The 21,566-nt window shown below is 37.4% G+C and overlaps 4 protein-coding genes across 4 annotated transcripts in view; 3 read left to right on the forward strand and 1 right to left on the reverse strand.

The window, feature by feature from the left end:
• LOC143021479 (uncharacterized) overlaps nucleotides 1-365 on the reverse strand; it is an 821-nt gene extending 456 nt beyond the window's left edge. Inside the window, exons 1-2 of the mRNA XM_076179018.1 lie at nucleotides 333-365; nucleotides 1-145 (exon numbers count right to left, since the gene is read on the reverse strand). The exon at nucleotides 1-145 is cut by the window's left edge and continues 456 nt beyond it. Of these exons, the coding sequence (XP_076035133.1) occupies nucleotides 1-145; nucleotides 333-351 (164 nt within the window). The 5' untranslated portion in view covers nucleotides 352-365. The remainder of the gene's footprint in view (nucleotides 146-332) is intronic.
• A 223-nt stretch (nucleotides 366-588) lies between these two features.
• LOC143021383 (uncharacterized) lies at nucleotides 589-3,588 on the forward strand. Its single transcript, XM_076178818.1, has 4 exons — nucleotides 589-721; nucleotides 1,402-1,577; nucleotides 2,796-2,982; nucleotides 3,104-3,588. The coding sequence occupies exons 1-4, from the start codon at nucleotides 589-591 to the stop codon at nucleotides 3,493-3,495; spliced, it is 888 nt and encodes a 295-aa protein (XP_076034933.1). The 3' UTR covers nucleotides 3,496-3,588.
• A 4,753-nt stretch (nucleotides 3,589-8,341) lies between these two features.
• On the forward strand, nucleotides 8,342-8,995 carry LOC143021672 (uncharacterized). The gene is made up of 2 exons (XM_076179283.1): nucleotides 8,342-8,372; nucleotides 8,494-8,995. The coding sequence occupies exons 1-2, from the start codon at nucleotides 8,354-8,356 to the stop codon at nucleotides 8,883-8,885; spliced, it is 411 nt and encodes a 136-aa protein (XP_076035398.1). The 5' UTR covers nucleotides 8,342-8,353; the 3' UTR covers nucleotides 8,886-8,995.
• Nucleotides 8,996-19,162: 10,167 nt separating this feature from the next.
• LOC143021384 (uncharacterized) lies at nucleotides 19,163-19,694 on the forward strand. The gene is made up of 2 exons (XM_076178819.1): nucleotides 19,163-19,181; nucleotides 19,303-19,694. Exons 1-2 carry the CDS (start codon nucleotides 19,163-19,165, stop codon nucleotides 19,692-19,694), a joined length of 411 nt encoding a protein of 136 aa, XP_076034934.1.
• Nucleotides 19,695-21,566: the final 1,872 nt, after the last annotated feature.

Genomic DNA, 21,566 nt, shown 5'->3' on the forward strand with positions numbered 1-21,566 from the left:
GCACAGGAGTAGGAGGTGTCGATGTTACCCAGGAGTAAAGAAGCTCCTGAGGGAAGATTCAGGGGCTCGAACTGACCATTGATGACGCCATCAAACTGTTCAACACGAGCGAACTGCTGAGCAGTAGCTACACCAACAAGGAGAGCTGAAAGGAAAGAAAATAAATCCTCGTTAGATTTTCTGCCCATTAGTAAAAATATGTTAGTCCAGCACAATGAAGTGATTCTTTTCGTGGTAAAAGAAATTTATATATATATATATATATATATATATATATATATATATATATATATATATATATATATATATACATATACATATACAAGGCTTACCAAAGACGATGGCGTTCATTGTGTAGTAGAAGAGGACCTTCGAGTGTGTGTGCGTATGGAGGAATTACAGCTTATATACCCTGCTACTCAAGGGCTCTCTGAAACAGGAGGAAGAGGAGGAGGGGGACTGATAGGAGGAGTCCGTGAAGGCCAACCTAGGTATCCGGTTTTTGGAAAGGAAGGTGCACAAAAACTTGTTGGGTGTGTTAAATGTACCATTCAGGATATTTTTTAAGAAGTTTTAAATGACGTAACCATGATGTGCCTCAAAAATTTACTTCTGGCCAAGACTAGTCTTTACCTTGGGAAGTGTCTGTGTAGAAAAGAATGTCAAGATTGCCGCAGTTATGCTCTTTGGTATGGTGACATGCTCAAACAGATTTATCTTTGTTAGTGCCAGGTGTCTTTATTCATCTGACAAATATAATTAGGGAAAGCTTTTAAAAAGCTATTTCTTACCTTTATATAACTTTACCTATCCAAGCATATTTTATTGATTTCAATACATAAGAGTAGTTTCTCACACAGTCAGTATGAAGTTCTCCACGACACATTGGTAACCCAGTTTTACTCAATATTTTATTGTTCTTATTTGCCCAATGTTATGCGTATACATTAGTTTCTTAATATTTCCTTCTGTTCGTGTAAGGAAGAGATACACTGTATGTGTGAAAGGAAAGAAATAAGGAGAACTTTGGTTGTTTTTGTGACTAAATAAATTAGCACATGTGACCTCGCTCCCTCGCAATATAATTGATCAAAATGTCTCGTGTTGATTTCTTTTCCAATTAATTAAATAGTGGATTTCTCGTAGGGTAATAAGATTACCATACAAAGTTTTGAAGTTTGACTGGGATGTTGTACGTCATCTATAATATCAAAATAGCCTTTAGTCATTTTTAATACTTAAGTTCATTTAGTCTATGAAAAATATTTTTCTCTGTAGTATTTTGAACTTAATATGGTACAGAAATTATTTTCTTGTGGACTAATGTAACAAGAATGAAAATTAGTCAGAAAAATGGCTTCTAAATACTTCCTTATAAGAGACGTTGTTTTGTCCAAGCAGACCCTGATCTAAGCCCATTAATCTCTAGTTACAAAGGATTACAAAGGCGGAGCATACCTCTTAGTTCCTCGTGTATGAAGAGACATCTTCTCCCTCTAGTCACACTGTTTAGGTCAAGGCAATGCAGCAACACAACACCTCCTGACCGCCATAGTTGGTTCACATCAACCGCTTCAGTATGTGGTGACCCCCCATTACTTATCCAGTCAAAAAAGAAAATAATAATAAATAAGTAGATAAATGAATAAATAAATAAATATATGAAAGAGAGAGAGAAAGAGAGAACAGACAAGAATATTCCTTTACGTTGTGCCATTTCTTCATCCATTCACAAGCTCACTCTATTCACTCTTATCCTTTGTACTCTTTCTTGCTAGCCGGACATTCCTTGAGCATCCAATGCCTCCTTTACCCCGACCATCCACCTCATCCTCGGTCTTCCTCTCAAGTTTTCTCCATTTACTTCTACTTCCCTTTTTTTTTTTTTTTTTTTTTTTCTTCTGCCATTCTTTCAATACACCCAAACCTCTTCAGTATTTTTTACCAAACCATTCTCACAGCTCCCTTTCTAACCCTGTTCTCTGCCCCACCTCAGTCTGCTATACTACTTTCAATACATACCACATTCCTTGGATACTTCATTTCAATCACGTTCAGACTCACCATTTCTGCCTCCTTCAAATCCGAAGTCTGCTCCATATAGTCCCGTGGTTACAATCACTTTCACACAACCCTCTCTTTGTATCTCTCATATGTGTTATTCTACCCAAACATTTACATATATGTTCTATTCTATTATTCATCTCCACATCAATTCCTCCATTTCCTGCCACTTGCAACACAAATAATTTAATATCTCTATTCATCAAACACAAATGCATCCTACCATCATCATTACTGGTTGTAAATCTCATCAGCAATCTTTTCCCCAATTTATTTTCTAATTTTCTCCTGTCACACACCCTTTCAATATCAATCACCAACTGCTTCAATATGTCCTAATATGCAAAATTTAATCCAATGTCAAGTTTAACGCTAACAAGCTCAGCATAATCATTCTGGGGTCAAGCTTCTTTAATACCAAGGTAAAAAGATATCTAACTAAAAAAAATAATACAAGTTAGACAAAGTTTTGACAAAACACACGCACACATACACACAAACACACATGCGCACAAACACACACACACACATACACACACACACACAATGTATGTATAATTGGTGAGTATGATTATCATCCGAAACCCTATATTTACCACGTCAGGTAGACGTGTTGGTAGGTACAGTGGAGGGAGTGTGGTTGAAGAATATCAAGTAATGTTAACAGTCATACTCAGGGATACATATTTATATCCCAATGGTTGGGTAGTATTTACCTTGAGTTTTTGCAGAAGAAAGATACAGTCATCACTAGACACCTCACTCCACCCCATCACATCCTTCTTGTACCAGCCACCCTCCTCCACATTCTCTTTTCAGAGAACCACTTGAGTAGCAGGATATATAAGCTGCAATTCCTCCATATGACCACACACTCGAAGGTCCTCTTCTATAGCAACATGAACGCCATCGTCTTTGGTAAGCCTTGTAGATACATTCTCTACATGAACTATGAAAAGAAGTAGTTCCTTATGCTGGACTAACATTTTGAAGCTAAATGGCAAAAAGCCTAACGAGGATTTATTTTCTTTCCTTTCAGCTCTCCTTGTTGGTGTAGCTACTGCTCAGCAGTTTGTTCCTGTTGAACAGTTTGATGGCGTCATCAATGGTCAGTTTGAACCCTTGAATCTTCCCGCAGGAGCTTCTTTACTCCTGGGTAACATCGACACTTCCTACTCCTGTGCCGACCGCCCCTATGGCTACTATGCCGATGAGGGCAACGACTGCCGCGTCTTCCACGTGTGCAACCCTTACCTCTTCGACGACGGCCGTGTCGAAACCGTTCAGTACAGCTTCATGTGTGGGGAGGGCTCAGTGTTCGACCAAAGCGCACTGGCCTGCGTTGAGCAGTTCGCAGCCATTCCCTGCTCGGAATCCTCCTTCTTCTACTCCAGGAACGAAGAGTTCGGTCGAGTTCAGGAGAGATTCTAGTGCAATACATGAGGCTCTAAATTATCACTAAATGAATGCAAGTTATGTTTTCTTTGTAAAGTCAGAGTTTGATAATAAATTTTTCTCAAAATTCATGCTGGTTAATTCACCACATAAAATTGTTATATAAAAAGATGTACCTAAGTTTCCATAGGCCCAGTTTGTTGTGTTCACTGGTCACTACTTTATTACTTTCAGCGCTGTCTTCATCATATAAAGCAATACAGTCTACTCTAAAAGATACATTTTCATTACAATAATGAACAACTTGCTACACATGGCATCTCTTTGTTTCTCATATATCCACGATTTTGATAGATTCTGTTTCTGTAGATTCATGGTCCCCCATGAAGAGAGAAGCCAAAATGGTCCCCAGCTTGGACAGATCTCTTGATAATAACCCTAGATGTCTAGATCTTTCCATCTCTATAGTTTGTTTCTGCACTGTTCGCGGAGTCAAGTTTATCATACCGGGTTTTGAACTTCATGATTTCGCATATTCAATATACTTTCATAATTATGAAAGTAAGCTTGCGGAATACACTAAAATAGGTCACAAAATTAGGTCGGGGAAGACGCCAGGATACCGCAGAAAGATCTTTACAAATTGTTTGCATGGTCGGTGAAATGGAAAATTAACTTTAATATCTCAAAGTGCGCTGTGTTAAACATAAGATTACACAACCCAGAAAGCAGATATAGTTCAAATAATATCTTTTTAGAGAAAACTGAATGCGAGAGAGAATTCATAGTGCTAATGAGTTCTGACATTATATCCAAGAAACAGTGCATCAGCGCCAGGAATAGGGCTAGCAGAGTATTAGTTTTGATTATTAGGACGGATACAAAAATAAGTACGGAGGTAGTTATCAAGCTCTATCTGGCGTTAGACCCATCCTTGTCCTTGTGGTACAATTTTGGTCTCCGCCCTAAATTCACTAAAATCGGAACAGAGAATAAATAAAATGGTGCATTACAAAGGATTACAAAGGAGGAACATGACGACACTAGTTCTTTTGGTCCATAACTAGGTCAGATGCGAAAAAATATAATAATGATAAGAAAATATATAAATAAATAAAAATTATAATATTATAAATGATAATAAACAAAATAAATAAAGAAATAAATAGGTAAAGTTAAATAATAAGCAAGCAGTTAAATAGTAAATGATAATAAAATAATAACAAAAAGACAAGTAATAAACAAAGCACAAATAATATAAAACAAATGGTAGGCATTATAGCATCTTGCTTAGGTGTTTATTTAAACGAATCTTAAAGCTTCGAACTGAACTGCATTACTCTGCCTCTGCAGGAAGTTTATTCCATTCATTAACTACATGGCGAAGTTGTTTCTACCTACATCCAAATTAAATGTATTTCCTGACAGTTTGAAACCATTACATATTTTCGGATTTTCATTCAATGTGAAAAATTTGTCACTTTTGATGTCGATTCCCTTTAGAATCTTAAAGACCTGTATCAAGTCACCTCTGAGTCTACGTTTTTTCAGGGAAAACAGATTCATATGTTTTAGTCGATTTCTGTATGAATTATTTTTGATATTTGCAATCAGTTTTGTGGCTCGCCGTTGCACTTTTTTTCAATCTGTCAATGTCTTTAATGAGATTAGGTGACCATACTGAAACAACATATTTCAAATGTGAATGAACTAACGATTTCTATAGCTTGTTAATGAGAAGTGTTCTTTTGAAATCAAAAGATCGAGCAATCAGGCCAAGAATCTTAAATCATATTTGATTTCTCAGAGGCTGAAATACACTGCTTAGTTGATTTGAGATCATTACTGATAATTAAGCCGAGATCCTTTTCACTATTCACTTTTGTTAACAAATTTCCAAATAACTTGTAATCGTATTTACTGTTATCTATGTGCATAACCTTCCATTTACTTATGTTGAATTTTATCAGTCACTTATCAGATCATTGCTGTAGTTTATCTAAATTTTCTTGAATATCTAATTTGTTTAAGTGATCATTTACCATTCCGCACAGTTTTGTATCATCAGCAAATTTGGAGACAATAGATTTCAGTCCGAGGTCTATATGATTTATGTATACTATGGATAGAAGTGGCCCAAGAACGGAACCCTGAGGAACTCCACTCGTAACTTTTTTCCATCTAGAAGTTTTGCCATTTAGAACAACTCTCTGTTTTCGATTATTCAACCAATTACTACTCCAACTTGATAGGCTACCACTTATTCTATGTGAAGCTAATTTAGTAGGGAGTCTTTTGTTGGGGACGGTATCATAAGTTTTTGCAAGTCTAGATATATTAAATCTATATTGTTTCTTTTGTCATAATTTGAGATGACTGTGTTGTAGAATTCGAGTAACCTTACGAGGGCAGGTTTAAGCACTTTGATTTACACTCTCTGGAAAAATGAAGAGTGCTGGGTGATTTAACAGAAATGTTCAAGTGGGTCAAGAGTTTTAACAAAGGCAATGCAAACAAGGTCATCTTACTACGACAACAGGGCAAAAATTTACTTCTGGCCAAGACTAGGCTTTACCTTAAGAAGTGTCTGTGTAGAAAAGAATGTCAAGATTACCGCCGTTATACTCTTTGGTATGGTGACATACTCAAACAGATTTATCTTTGTTAGTGCCAGGTGTCTTTATTCATCTGACAAATATAATCAGGGAAAGCTTTTAAAAAGCTATTTCTTACCTTTATATAACTTTACCTATGCAAGTATATTTTATTGATTTCAATACATAAGAGTAGTTTCTCACACAGTATGAAGTTCTCCACGACACATTGGTAACCCAGTTTTACTTAATTTTTTATTGTTCTTATTTGCCTAATGTTATGCGTATACATTAGTTTCTTAATATTTCCTTCTGTTCGTGTAAGGAAGCGATACACTGTATGTAAAAGGAAAGAAATAAGGAGAACTTTTATTGCTTTTGTGACTAAATAAATTAACACATGTGACCTCGCCCCCTCGCTATATAATTGATCAAAATGTCTCGTGTTGATTTCTTTTCCAATTAATTAAATAGTGGATTTCTCGTAGGGTAATAAGATTACCATACAAAGTTTTGAAGTTTGACTGGGATGTTGTACGTCATCTATAATATCAAAATAGCCTTTAGACATTTCTAATACCGAAGTTCATTTAGTCTATGAAAAATATTTTTCTCTGTAGTATTTTGAACTTAATATGGTACAGAAATTATTTTCTTGTGGACTAATGTAACAAGAATGAAAATTAGTCAGAAAAATGGCTTCTAAATAGTTCCAAGCAGACCCTGATCTAAGCCCATTAATCTCTAGTTCTATCTTATCCCTCGTGTATGAAGAGACATCTTCTCCCTCTAGTCACACTGTTTAGGTCAAGGCAATGCAGCAACACAACACCTCCCGACCGCCATAGTTGGTTCACATCAACCTCTTCACTATCTGGTGACCCCCATTACTTATCCAGTCAAAAAAAGATAATAATGAATAAATAGATAAATAAATAAATAAATAAATAAATAAATAAATAAATAAATAAATAAATAAATAAATAAATAAATAAATAAATAAATAAATAAATAAATGAATAAATAAATATATAAATGAAAGAGAGAGTGAGAGAAAGAGAGAACAGACAAGAATGTTCCTTTACGTTGTGCCATTTCTTCATCCATTCACAATCTCACTCTATTCACTCTTATCCTTTGTACTCTTTCTTGCTAGCCGGACATTCCTTGAGCATCCAATACCTCCTTTACCCCAACCATCCACCTCATCCTCCATCTTCCTCTCAAGTTTTCTCCATTCACTTCTACTTCCCAAACTCTTTTTTGCTAGTTTTTCGTCTGCCATTCTTTCAATACACCCAAACCTCCTCAGTATTTTTTACCAAACCATTCTCACAGCTGCCTTTCTAACCCCGTTCTCTGCCCCACCTCACAATCTGTTATACTACTTTAAATACATACCACATTCCTCGAATACTTCATTTCAATCACGTTCAGACTCACCATTTCTGCTTCCTTTAAATCCGAAGTCCGCTCCATATAGTCCCGTGGTTACAATCATTTTCACACAACCCTCTCTTTGTATTTCTTCCCAGATATCTATCTCTCATATGTGTTATTCTACCCAGACATGAACATATATGTTCTATTCTATTATTCACCACACCAATTCCTCCATTTCCTGCCACTTGCAACACAAATAATTTAATATCTCTATTCATCAAACACAAGTCCATCCTACCATCATCATTACTGGTTGTAAATCTCATTAACATACTTTTCCCCAATTTATTTTCTAATTTTCTCCTCTCACACACCCTTTCAATATCAGTCACCAACTGCTTCAATATGTCCTAATATGCAAAATTTAATCAAAAGTCAATTTTAACACTACCAAGCTCTGTTAGACAAAGTTTTGACAAAACACACGCACCCATACACACAAACACACATGCACACAAACGCACACGCACACACACACACACACACACATAAACACACACAGAAATGTATGTATAATTGGTGAGTATGATTATCACCCGAAACCCTATATTTACCACGACAGGCAGACGTATTCGTAGGTACGTTGGAGGGAGTGTGGTTGAAGAATATCAGGTAAGGTTAACAGTCATACTCAGGGATACATATTTATATCGCAATGGTTGAGTAGTATTTACCTTGAGTTTTTACAGAAGAAAGATACAGTCATCACTAGTCTCCTCACTCCACTCCATCACATCCTTCTCGTACCAGCCACCCTCCTCCACATTCTCTTTTCAGAGAACCACTTGAGTAGCAGGATATATAAGCTGCAATTCCTCCATATGACCACACACTCGAAGGTCCTCTTCCATAGCAACATGAACGCCATCGTCTTTGGTAAGCCTTGTAGATACATTCTCTACATGAACTATGAAAAGAAGTAGTTCCTTATGCTGGACTAACATTTTGAAGCTAAATGGCAAAAAGACTAAACAGGATTTATTTTCTTTCTTTTCAGCTCTCCTTGTTGGTGTAGCTACTGCTCAGCAGTTCGCTCGTGTTGAACAGTTCGATGGCGTCATCAATGGTCAGTTCGAGCCCCTGAATCTTCCCTCAGGAGCTTCTTTACTCCTGGGTAACATCGACACTTCCTACTCCTGTGCCGACCGCCCCTATGGCTACTATGCCGATGAGGGCAACGACTGCCGCGTCTTCCACGTGTGCAACCCTTACCTCTTCGACGACGGCCGTGTCGAAACCGTTCAGTACAGCTTCATGTGTGGGGAGGGCTCAGTGTTCGACCAAAGCGCATTGGCCTGCGTTGAGCAGTTCGCAGCCATTCCCTGCTCGGAATCCTCCTTCTTCTACTCCAGGAACGAAGAGTTCGGTCGAGTTCAGGAGAGATTCTAGTGCAATACATGAGGCTCTAAATTATCACTAAATGAATGCAAGTTATGTTTTCTTTGTAAAGTCAGAGTTTGATAATAAATTTTTCTCAAAATTCATGCTGGTTAATTCACCACATAAAATTGTTATATAGAAAGATGTACCTAAGTTTCCATAGGCCCAGTTTGTTGTGTTCACTGGTCACTACTTTATTACTTTCAGCGCTGTCTTCATCAGATAAAGCAATACTGTCTACTCTAAAAGATACATTTTCATTACAATAATGAACAACTTGCTACACATGGCATCTCTTTGTTTCTCATATATCCACGATTTTGATAGATTCTGTTTCTGTAGATTCATGGTCCCCCATGAAGAGAGAAGCCAAAATGGTCCCCAGCTTGGACAGATCTCTTGATAATAACCCTAGATGTCTAAATCTTTCCATCTCTATAGTTTGTTTCTGCACTGTTCGCGGAGTCAAGTTTATCATACCGGGTTTTGAACTTCATGATTTCGCATATTCAATATACTTTAAAAATTATGAAAGTAAGCTTGCGGAATACACTAAAATAGGTCACAAAATTAGGTCGGGGAAGACGCCAGGATACCGCAGAAAGATCTTTACAAATTGTTTCCATGGTCGGTGAAATGGAAAATTATCTTCAATATCTCAAAATACAGTGTGTTAAACATAAGATTACACAACCCAGAAAGCAGATATAGTTCAAATAACATCTTTTTAGAGAAAACTGAATGCGAGAGAGAATTCATAGTGCTAATGAGTTCTGACATTATATCCAAGAAACAGTGCATCAGCGCCAGGAATAGGGCTAGCAGAGTATTAGGTTTGATTGTTAGGACGGTTACAAAAATAAGTGCGGAGGTAGTTATCAAGCTCTATCTAGCGTTAGACCCATCCTTGTCCTTGTGGTACAATTTTGGTCTCCGCCCTAAATTCACTAAAATCGGAACAGAGAATAACCAAAATGATGCATTACAAAGGATTACAAAGGAGGAGCATGGCGACACTAGTTCTTTTGGTCCATAACTATGTCTGATGCGAAAAAATATAATAATGTTAAGAAAATAAATAAATAAATAAATAATGAATATAATATAAATAATAATAAACAAAATAAATAAAGGAATAAATAGGTAAAGTTAAATAATAAGCAAAGAATTAAATAGTAAATAATAATAAATGATAATGAAATAATAACAAGAAGACAAGTAATAACAAACAAAACACAAATAATATAAAACAAATGGTAGGCATTACAGCATCTTGCTTAGGTGTTTATTTAAACGAATCTTAAAGCTTCGAACTGAACTACATTGCTCTGCCTCTGCAGGAAGTTTATTCCATTCATTAACTACACGGCGAAGTTGTTTCTACCTACATCCAAATTAAATATATTTCCTGACAGTTTCAGACCATTACATATTTTTGGATTCTCATTCAATGTGAAAATTTTGTTACTTTTGATGTTGTGACTTCCCTTTAGAATCTTAAAGACCTGTATCAAGTCACCTCTGAGTCTACGTTTTTTTTTTTTTTTTTTTTTTTAGGGAAAACAGATTCATATGTTTTAGTCGATTTTTGTATGAATTATTTTTTATATTTGTAATCAGTTTTGTGGCTCGCCGTTGCACTTTTTTCAATCTGTCAATGTCTTTAATGAGATTCGGTGACCATACAGAAACAGCATATTCCAAATGTGGATGAACTAACGATTTATATAGCTTGTTAATGAGAAGTGGACTTTTGAAATCAAAAGATCGCGCAATCAGTCCTAGAATCTTAAATCTTATTTGCTTTCTCAGAGGCTGAAATGCACTGCTTAGTTATATTTGAGATCGTTACTGATAATTACGCCGAGATCCTTTTCACTATCCATTTTTGTTAACGAATTTCCAAATAACTTGTAATCGTATTTACTGTTATCTATGTGCCTTCCATTTACTTATGTTAAATTTCATTAGTCACTTTTCAGACCATTGCTGTAGTTTATCTAAAGCTTCTTGAATTCTAATTGGTTTAAGGGATCATTTACCATTCCGCACAGTTTTGTATCATCAGCAAATTTGGAGACAATAGATTTCAGTCCGAGGTATATATAATTTATATATACTATGAAAAGAAGTGGCCCAAGAACGGAACCCTGAGGAACTCCACTTGTAACATTTTTCCATCTAGAAGTTTTGCTATTTAAAAGAACTCTGTTTTCGATCATTCAACCAATTGCTACTCCAACTTAATAGGCTACCAATTATTCCATGTGAAGCTAATTTAGTAAGGAGTCTTTTGTTGGGGACGGTATCATAAGTTTTTGCAAAGTCTAGATATATCAAATCTATATTGTTTCTTTTGTCATAATTTGAGATGACTGTATTGTAGAATTCGAGTGACTTTACGAGGTGATTCAGAAGTGTTCAAGTGGGTCAAGAGTTTTAACAAAGGTAATGCAGACAAGGTCATCTTACTACGACAACAGGGCAGTACTCGCGGCAATTAAGTTAAATTGGACAAACATATATTTAAGAGGGAAATAGGCAAGAACGGGCTTGCCAATAGAATGGTTAATGAATGGAATAGACTGAGTAACCATGTAGTGAACGCTGAATCTATCGGTTGTTTTAAGAGAAGGTTGGATTACATTATGGATGGGAATGATGTGTGGTTATGGACATGAAACTGTCTAGTTTAGGCCTTATGGTCTTTTTCAGTCTCGTTTATCCTTACATTCTTATGGAACTTGATCACTCTTGAATTGCATTTTTATGTTATGGAGAGGAATATATGTTTACTTGTCATTATACTGTATACTCTACCATTATTATGGTAATCAAATACACACCTATCCATGTGCGATTTTCTCATAAAAAACATTGCTTTTACTTTACATTTAGCTGGTATTTCAATATATTGAAATATATTTTATGTTTCTTAATGTTTGAATTTGTCACGTGTGGTCTCTCTCTCTCTCTCTCTCTCTCTCTCTCTCTCTCTCTCTCTCTCTCTCTCTCTCTCTCTCTCTCTCTCTCTCTCTCTCTCTCTCTCTCTCTCTCTCTCTCTCTCTCTCTCTCTCTCTCTATCTATCTATCTCTCTCTCTATCTCTCTCTCTCCCTCCCTTTCTCCTCCTTCTACTGGCACAATTTTAAGTGATATGGATAGCCATCACTCACAATGCACCAAAACTTTTAACAAAATCAAAATAGATACTGTCTCATGAGTATCGTTGTCTCAATATGATGAGTTTGTTTTCGTTACCCTTGTTAAAGCCTTTGATCCACTTAAACACCTCTATTAGTGTGTTATACACTGCTGGTAGGAATCAATAAACCAAGTTTTCTTAATTGTACGAAAAGTGCATATTGCTTTCCAAGTTATCTTACGGATATCCTTGTAGTTGACGTAGTGGGGCCATGGAATAACTGTTTTGAGCCGGTTCCTGATTTTTTTTTTTTTTTTTTCAAAGATTGCATATTGGGAGAGACTGAAAAAGTCGGTGAGTTTCAAATAAATGATAAAAAATAGAGTAGTTGTAGAAAGTTCTTTTGGCACAGTTGTAAGTTGTACCAACCAGGTGTTTCTTCACATCCTGATGGCGTGAAACAATATGTTTTTTTCTTCGGGGCTCACAACAGTTACGCTCGTCAGCCATAATAAAATCTCTTGAGATGTCTTAGTAACAAAGGGTGGTTCTTGCTCTACAGACATGCTCCTACAACTAAATTATGTAGAGTGCGGCGTGAAGACTAACAAGAGTGTGATGTACATCACCGGAAACTTCTTTGACAAATTGAAAAAAAAAAACTCAGATTCTACATACAACGAACCCAACAACTTTTTTGTGCATCTTCCTTTCCTTAAACCGGATAGCTACGCTGACCATCGCGTCCTCGTCCTACTAGTCCCCCCTCCTCCTTTTCCTCCTGTTCCAGAGAGGCACTTGCTTAGCAGGATATATAAGCTGTAATTCCTCCATATCCACACACACACTTGAAGGTCCTCTTCCATAGCAACATGAACTCCATCGTCTTTGGTAAGCCCTATAGATAAATAATTTACATTCACTATGAAAACAATTCATTTTATTAGACTAGAATTTTGAAGATAACTAGCAGGAAGCCTTACGAGGACTTATATTCTTTCCTTTCAGCTCTCCTTGTTGGTGTAGCTACTGCTCAACAGTTCGTTCCTGTTGAACAGTTCGATGGCGTCATCAATGGTCAGTTCGAGCCCTTGAATCTTCCCTCAGGAGCTTCTTTACTCCTGGGTAGCATTGACCTTTCCTTCAACTGTGCCGACCGCCCCTATGGCTACTATGCCGATGAGGGCAACGACTGCCGCGTCTTCCACGTGTGCAACCCTTACCTCTTCGAAGACGGCCGCATCGAAACCGTTCAGTACAGCTTCATGTGTGGGGAGGGCTCAGTGTTCGACCAAAGCGCATTGGCCTGCGTTGAGCAGTTCGCAGCCATTCCCTGCTCGGAATCCTCCTTCTTCTACTCCAGGAACGAAGAGTTCGGTCGAGTTCAGGAGAGATTCTAGTGCAATACAAGATGCTATAAATCGTCACTAAATGAAAAGATGTTATGTTTTCTTTGTAAAGTCAGAGTTTGATAATAAATATTTCTCAAAATACATGCTGGTTAATTTATCATATAAAATAGTAATGTAGAAAGATATGCCTAGGTTTCCAAAGGCCCAGTTTGCTTTACTTGTCGCTATTTTATTACTTTTATTGTTGTCTTTATCAGAGAAAGCAAGCCAGCCTAATTTCAAATGTATATTTTCATCACTACAATGAACAACTTGCCACACATAGCATCTCTGTTTCTCATATTCCCATGCTTTTTAGATTCTGTTTCTGCAGATTCATGGTCTCCCACTAAGAAACCAAAATCGTCCCTAGTTTAGACAAGTCTCTTGATAATGACCCTAAATGTCTTGATCTTTCCATCACTATATATGGTTTCTGTATTGTTCATGGAATCAAGTTTATCATACTGTGTTTTGAACTTCATGATTTCACATATTCAAGCTACTTTCATAATTATAATCAGAATATTAGTCCTATATTTTCCACATATTTTCTGATACAGAGTCTTCTATGTATGGCAGCTTACAACACAACTATTAGAATGTATTTACAACATTGAAAAAAGAAAATATTCTTATGTAAACAATACTGATATTAAATACTGTAATAACCTTTAAACATATCCTATCTCTTTAAACATTGATTTCTACATTGCAATTCTTTAATATATTTTTCGTTAGTGTGTCTTTCTTAGATAATTTTCACCAACCTTGTGCTATAGCACTGGAGGTATAGTTCATTTCATCAAACTGTACATCTTTTGAAATTGTGTTAGTACCAAAAGCCTTCATGGTACCTGCCTCATTATTCTACATGCATTAAATCCAGATGGAAGATTTTATGGAGCAGTGATAGCTGCATGAGGATGTTTAGAATAGGGGATCACTACCATTTTTCACTTGAATGATTGCACAATACGAGGACGAATGTCTCTTTATATCGTCACTCACCCAATTATTATAGAGGAAAAGTGTTTGAATCGATTACAGCATGGATCAGTGACAGATTATAGTGGGTCACCATTAAGTGTAAAATCCAGATAGGGGAGTGTTACAAGATGATTTCCCCAGGGCTAGGATTTGGGTTCCTTATTATTCATTATGTATATAAACGACTTGGACTATGGGATTGTTAGTGATGTTTGTGGACGACACTAGAATAGGTCGCCAAATTAGGTCAGAGGAAGACGCCGGGATACTGCAGGAAGATCTTGTTTGCATGGTCGGAAAAATGGAAAATGAACATCAATATCTCAAAGTGAAGTGAGTTAAACGTAAGATTACACAACAACAAAAGTAGATATAGCTCAAATAACACCTTTTTAGAGAAATCTGAATGCAAGATAGAATTGAGAGTATTAGTGAGTCCTGGCATTAAATCCAAGAAACAGTACATCAGCACCAGGAATAGGGCTAACAGAGCATTAGGTTTTATCGTTAGGACGGTTACAAATAAAAGTGTGGAGGTAGTTATCAAGCTCTATCTGGCGTTAGTTAGATCAATTCTTGACTATGCGGTACAATTTTTGTCTCTGTCCTATAGAGTGGATATTAACTCACTAGAATCAGTACAGAGGAGAATGACCAAAATTATATATGGGCTCAGAAAATCACCTTACGAGGGGCTTAGGCACTTTGGTTTACATTTTATGTGTTAAAGGGGTCAAGGGCTTTAACAAAGGTGACGTAGACAAGGTTATCATATTACGACAGCAGGGCAGAACGCGCAATAATGGAGTTGAATTGGACAATTTTATTACTAAGAAGGAAAGAGACAAGAACGGATATACCATCAAAGTGGATAATGAATGGAATAGACTTAACAACAACCATGTGGTGAAAGCTGAATCTATCAGTTGTTTTAAGAGAAGGTTGGATGACATTATGGATGGGGATGATAGGTGGTAAAAGACATGGAACTGCCTTGTGTAGGCCTCATGGTCTCTTGCAGTCGCCTCCATCCTTATGTCCTTATGTTTCTATAGAACTTGATCAATTGAGGTTGTATGGCGAAATTCATATCACTGTATTTTCATGTTATGGAGAGGAATATGTTTCTTTTTTTCGGAGGTGACAGTCCTTGGGTTATCATGCTACTTGGCATTATACTGTATACTCTACCATTAATATGGTCATCAAATACATACCTATACATTTACAATTTTCTCATAAAAGCCATTGATTTCACCTTACATTCAGCTAGTACCTCAATATATCGAAAGTTGGTGTTTCTTAATGTTTGAATTTCTGGTAATCAAAATTGGCTCTCCTGATGTCTGGTGCTAGAACGTTATTCATACTATTTAATTCTTCCCAATTAATATTAAATCTTATTTCCTGACGATCACTAGAACCTAGAATATCTCCCACTTTTACGTTACTCGTTAGGTGCTCATTATTAGTTAGAAGTAAGTCCAGAGTATTCTCTCCCCTCGTAGGATCGGTTATCATTTGTCATAGGAAATTATCCTGCCACGCATCTAAGAAATTTTACGCTTCCAGATCTCCTACTGACATTTTTCAGTCAATGTTTCTATATTTAAAATCTCCCATGATCACAACGTTTTTGTACTGGGACGCCCTGCGAATTTCATGAATCAGGGGATCAGTCTACTCAATGCTGAGGTTAGAAGGTCTATATAGGATGCCAATAATAAGTTTCTTATTCTTGCATATAATCTCCACCCAAATAGATTCCGCACTATCTTCCTTAATCGAAATGTTGGTATTACAGTTTATTGTATTTTTAACAAAAAGAGCTACTCCTCCCCCACTCCTTCAACCCCGTCCTTGTGAAAAAATATATATATATCTTTATATCTCGATTTCCGGAAGGAAATGTCTATCATATTGATCCAGGATTCAGTAATAGCTATGATATAAAAATTCTCTATGTACGCTTTACCTCGCAGCAAATCAAATTCATTTGTTACGCTTCTGCTGTTTGTATAGTAAACTTTTAGTTTATCCTCCCTCCACCTGATTAGGTGATTCTTTTCACAGTCCCTCTCTGAGCTGTTCCTAGTGCCTAATCTATATTCCGACACTCCCTACCCCCCACAGACCCCCACGTAATCTACTCGAAAGAAACCTGCAGGATGCCTATTCGCTCATAGGATTCAGCAAGGAGTCAAAATTCTTTGGGTGACAAGTGCACCCCGTCCCTTGTGCAAGTATATAGATGATTCTTACCGTAAAAGCGATCCTAGTTGTCGACAAATGCCCATCCATTAGCCTTACAATGTTTTGCCGGCCTGCATTTCATCGCAATACTCCTGGAATGCCACATGTCTCCAACTCTACATCTCGGAGGGATTCCACATAAAGCAGGAACCCTTCCCTTATTTCTAATCTTATCTAGCGCATTCCTGAAACGCGCAAACAATTCCTCACTCCCTAACTTACCTATGTCATTCCCCCAGCACTCAAGCAAACTATGAGTTTCACACCTTCCCCGACTATACAGTCTCATATCTTGTCTCTAACATCACCTATCCTCGCCCCGGGAAAACACACCTGGGTCCTATGCTTCCTATTCTTTGTCACAGAAGTCTCTATATAAATACCTCACCTGACTACTCTACAACCAAAATATTAGCTGTGGGCAGATGTCTAGCGACTGCCCTACACTTCTTCTCTTGCATCTTCTTTGTTTCTTCTTGTTGTAGACCCGCGAGAGCTTGAAAAAAGTTTCTGCATTCAAGCGGGCCTGGTGAGGACTTTTTACCATCTCTCCATGTTTTGTTTGTCACTGTTTCCCACCCAGGTTCCAAACATGGTCTGTCGTCCGTGTTTTGGGTCTTCGAGCAAAGAACTCGGTTCTCCTCTTTAATGCCCTCTATAGTCCTCTCTAAGGCTTCAATTCTATTACGTAGAGATTGTACCTTTTCGGCGCTGTTCACAGAAACAACCACTCGCCATCTCACTGTTTGAAGCAGTGAGGGAGAGAGAGAGAGAGAAGGGGAGAGGGAGAGAGAGAGAGAGAGAGAGAGAGAGAGAGAGAGAGAGAGAGAGAGAGAGAGAGAGAGAGAGAGAGAGAGAGAGAGAGAGAGAGAGAGAGAGAGAGAGAGAGAGAGAGAGAGAGAGAGAGAGAAGGGAAGATAGAGAGAGGGGGAGAAGGAGAGAAGGAGGGAGAGGGGGAGAGATGGAGAGAAAAAAGGGAAGAGAGAAGGGGAAGAGAGAAGTTTGTTGACGACATAGAAATACAAGACTTAGATTCATTAATGCATTAGAAAAAAAAATCCCAGATTATTCACGATCAAGATACCGCGTACCATAAAAAATCATGATATTCTAATGTTTTAGAAAATTGGTTTTACTCATTGTGTTATACACTGCTGGTAGGAACTAATAAACAATGTTATTTTAATTGTACAAAATAAAATGTATATTATATTCAAATTTATCTTCCGGGTATCCTTAGTATTAACGTAGCCTGGCAATTAAATAATTATGCTGAGCCGGTTACTGATTTATTTATTTTACATATTAGAAGAGATTGAAGCAGGTGGTGACTGAGTTTCAAATAAATGAGAAAAAATAGAGTGGTTGTAGAATGTTATTTTGGCACAGTTGTAAGTTATATCAAACAGATGTTTCTTCATATTCTATTGGCTTGAAACGTTCTGTTGTAACTGGTTAATGGCCACACTTTAGGATAGCGCAGGGACCACTACCACCAGTCGTGTATCCTCGTAGGTCTACACCTGTGGCAAGGGATGTAAAGTCTTCTCGGGCTTTCTTGGTTTATTGAAGCGAAGAGCTATTTACAGAGTGGGGATTTAATTCCGTATGGGGAGAGTCCCCAGATTCTCCATCTAGGAGCGAGTCCCCCCATGTGGTACATTCGCAGGGTTTACCCGTAGATACACAGAAACGGCTCCATCACGTTTGTGTGTGAGGTTGCCAATACATACTTTCTACATTCATATGTTTGGGTTAGTTGTAGGTATTATGGGTCTAGTTAATATTAGTGAATGTGCCTTGACGTGGTATATGGTTCATAGTTTGATAGGTATAAGGAGCAGTTAGTGATCAGTGTAGTGAAAGACTTGTGGGATTTATTTGGTAGAGTTGCACGATAGTGACGTCACGCTTACTCAAGTTGTTTGTGAGTTTAGAATGTGTATGCGTCAGCTAGGGGTTCACAATAATGTTTGGTCTAAGTATGATTGACCGGCACCAATGTCTGACGACATCCTGTGGTGAATTTGTGTATCATTTGACGTACATGTGACATATCGTATATATGGTTATAGGGTTAGATAGCGATACGCTGATTATTCATCAAAGTTCCAAACAGTTAAGCTCGTCAGCTGAATAGTCATCTGGCCCTTGCCATGATAAAATCTGTTGAGATGTCAAAGTATCAATGGGTGGTCCTCTCTCTACAGAGATGCTCCCTCAGCTCAATTTTGTAGAGTGCGTGAAGGCAGCCAAGATTCTGATATTGAAACTTCTTTGACAAATTAGAAAAAAATACATCAGATGGTACATATAACAAACCCAACAACTTTTTGCGCATCTTCCTTTCCTTAAACCGGATAGCTACGCTGACCATCGCGTCATCGTCCTAATAGTCCCACCCCCTCCTTTTCCTCCTGTTCCAGAAAGGCACTTGCTTGGCAGGATATATAAGCTGCAATTCCTCCATATGCACACATACAATCAAAGATCCTACTCTTTAGCAACATGAACGCCATCGTCTTTGGTAAGTGTTGTAGACACATATTTTATGTTCACTATATAAATAAATACTTCATTTTATTAGAATAACTTTTTTAAGGTAACTAGCAGAAAGCCTAACGAGGATTCGTTTTCTTTCCTTTCAGCTCTCCTTGTTGGTGTAGCTACTGCTCAGCAGTTCGCTCCTTTTGAACAGTTCGATGGCGTCAGCAATGGTCAGTTCGAGCCCCTGAATCTTCCCGCAGGAGCTTCTTTACTCCTGGGTAATATCGACACTTCCTTCAACTGTGCCGACCGACCCTATGGCTACTATGCCGATGAGGGCAACGACTGCCGCGTCTTCCACGTGTGCAACCCTTACCTCTTCGAAGACGGCCGCATCGAAACCGTTCAGTACAGCTTCATGTGTGGGGAGGGCTCAGTGTTCGACCAAAGCGCACTGGCCTGTGTTGAGCAGTTCGCAGCCATTCCATGCTCGGAATCCTCCTTCTTCTACTCCAGGAACGAAGAGTTCGGTCGAGTTCAGGAGAGATTCTAGTACAATATAAGAAATTATAAATCGTCACTAAATGAATGCAAGTTATGTTTTCTTTGTAAAGTCAGAGTTTGATAATCAAAAATTCTCTAAATCCATGATGGTTAATTCACCATATAAAATTATAATGTAGACAATTGTTCCTAAGTTTCCAATGGCCCAAATTGTGTTCGCTGGTCACTGTCTTCATCAGATAAAGCAATACAGTCTACTCTCAAAGATTTTTTCATCACTACAATGAACAACTTGCTACACATAGCATCTCTTTGTTTCTCATATACCCACTATTTTTACAGATTCTGTTTCTACAAATCCATGGTACCCCATTAAGAGAGAAGCTAAAATAGTCCCTAGCTTGGATAATCCTTGGATAATGCCTTCATCTTTCTATCTCTATATGTTGTTTCTGCATTGTTTACTGAATCAAATTTATCATACCGGGTTTTGAACTTCATGATTTCGCATATTTAAGCTATTTTCATATATATGAAAAAATAGTATCTTAGTTTGCAACACAACTATTAGAATTTGTATACTGTTTTAATGACATTGAAAAAAAATATTATGTAAACAAAGCTGATATCAAAATCTGTAAAAAATATTTAATCATGTCCTATCCCTTTTAATACTGACTCATACATTTCAATTTTTTAATATATTTTTCGTTAGTGAGTCTCCCTTAAATGTTTTGCACCAACCTTGTGCGAATATCATTTGAAGCTTCTTTGGCACCTGCAAGCATATTCTTCGTGGTACCTGTTTTATTGTTCTATATGCATGAATCCCAGATGGAAAAGTTTATAGAACAATATTTGCTGCATTAAGGATGTTTAGAAATGGGGATCACTCATTTTTTATTCGAATGATTGGATAATACGACAATGAATGTCTCTTCATATCGTCACTCATCCAATTATTATATAGGAAAAATATTTGAATGGATTACAGCATGGATCATTGACAGATTAAAGTGGGTCACCATTAATGGTGTAAAATCCAGATGGGGGAGTGTTACTAGTGGAGTTCCCAGGGCTCGGTTTTGGGTCCTTTATTATCCATTATGTATATAAACGACTAGGACTATGGGATTATTATTGATGTTAGTAAGTTTGCGAACGACACTAAAATAGGTCGCCAAATTAGGTCAGGGGAAGAAGCCGGGATACTGCAGGAAGATCTTAACAAAGTGTTTGCATGGTCGGTGAAATGGAAAATGAACTTCAGTATCTCAAAGTGAATGGGGTTAAACGTAGATTTACACGACCCAGAAAGCAGATATACCTCAAATATTATATTTTTAGAGAAAACTGATTGCGTGAGAGAATTCAGAGTGTTCGTGAGTCCTGACATTAAATCTAAGAAACAGTACATCAGCGCCAGGAATAGAACTAAAAGAGCATTAGGTTTCATTGTTAGGACAGTTACAAATAAAAGTGCGGGGGTAGTTATCAAGCTCTATCTGGTGTTAGCTAGACCCACCCTTGACTATGCGGTACAGTTTTGGTAAATGTCCTAATTCATTAGCAGCAGTGCAAAAGAGAATGACAAAAATTATACATGGGCTCAGAAATTCACCTTACAATGACCGGTCATCTAACAGAAGTGTTATAGTGGATCAAGGGCTTTAACAAAGGAGTAGACTAGGTCATCATATTACGACAGCAGGGCGGTACTCGCAGCAATGAATTTAAATTGGATAATTTAGAATTAAATAGCAAATAGGCAAAAACGACTTACCAATAGAGTGGATAACGAATGAAATAGACTTAGTAACCACATCGTGATCGCTGAATCCATCGGTTGTTTTAAGAAAAAAAAAATATTATATCATGAATTGGGGTGATAGGTGGTAATGGACATGGAACTCCCCAATGC

The sequence above is a fragment of the Oratosquilla oratoria genome, chromosome 42, assembly GCF_046742065.1.
Source record: "Oratosquilla oratoria isolate Oo_2021 chromosome 42, ASM4674206v1, whole genome shotgun sequence".
Lineage (NCBI taxonomy): Eukaryota > Metazoa > Arthropoda > Malacostraca > Stomatopoda > Squillidae > Oratosquilla > Oratosquilla oratoria.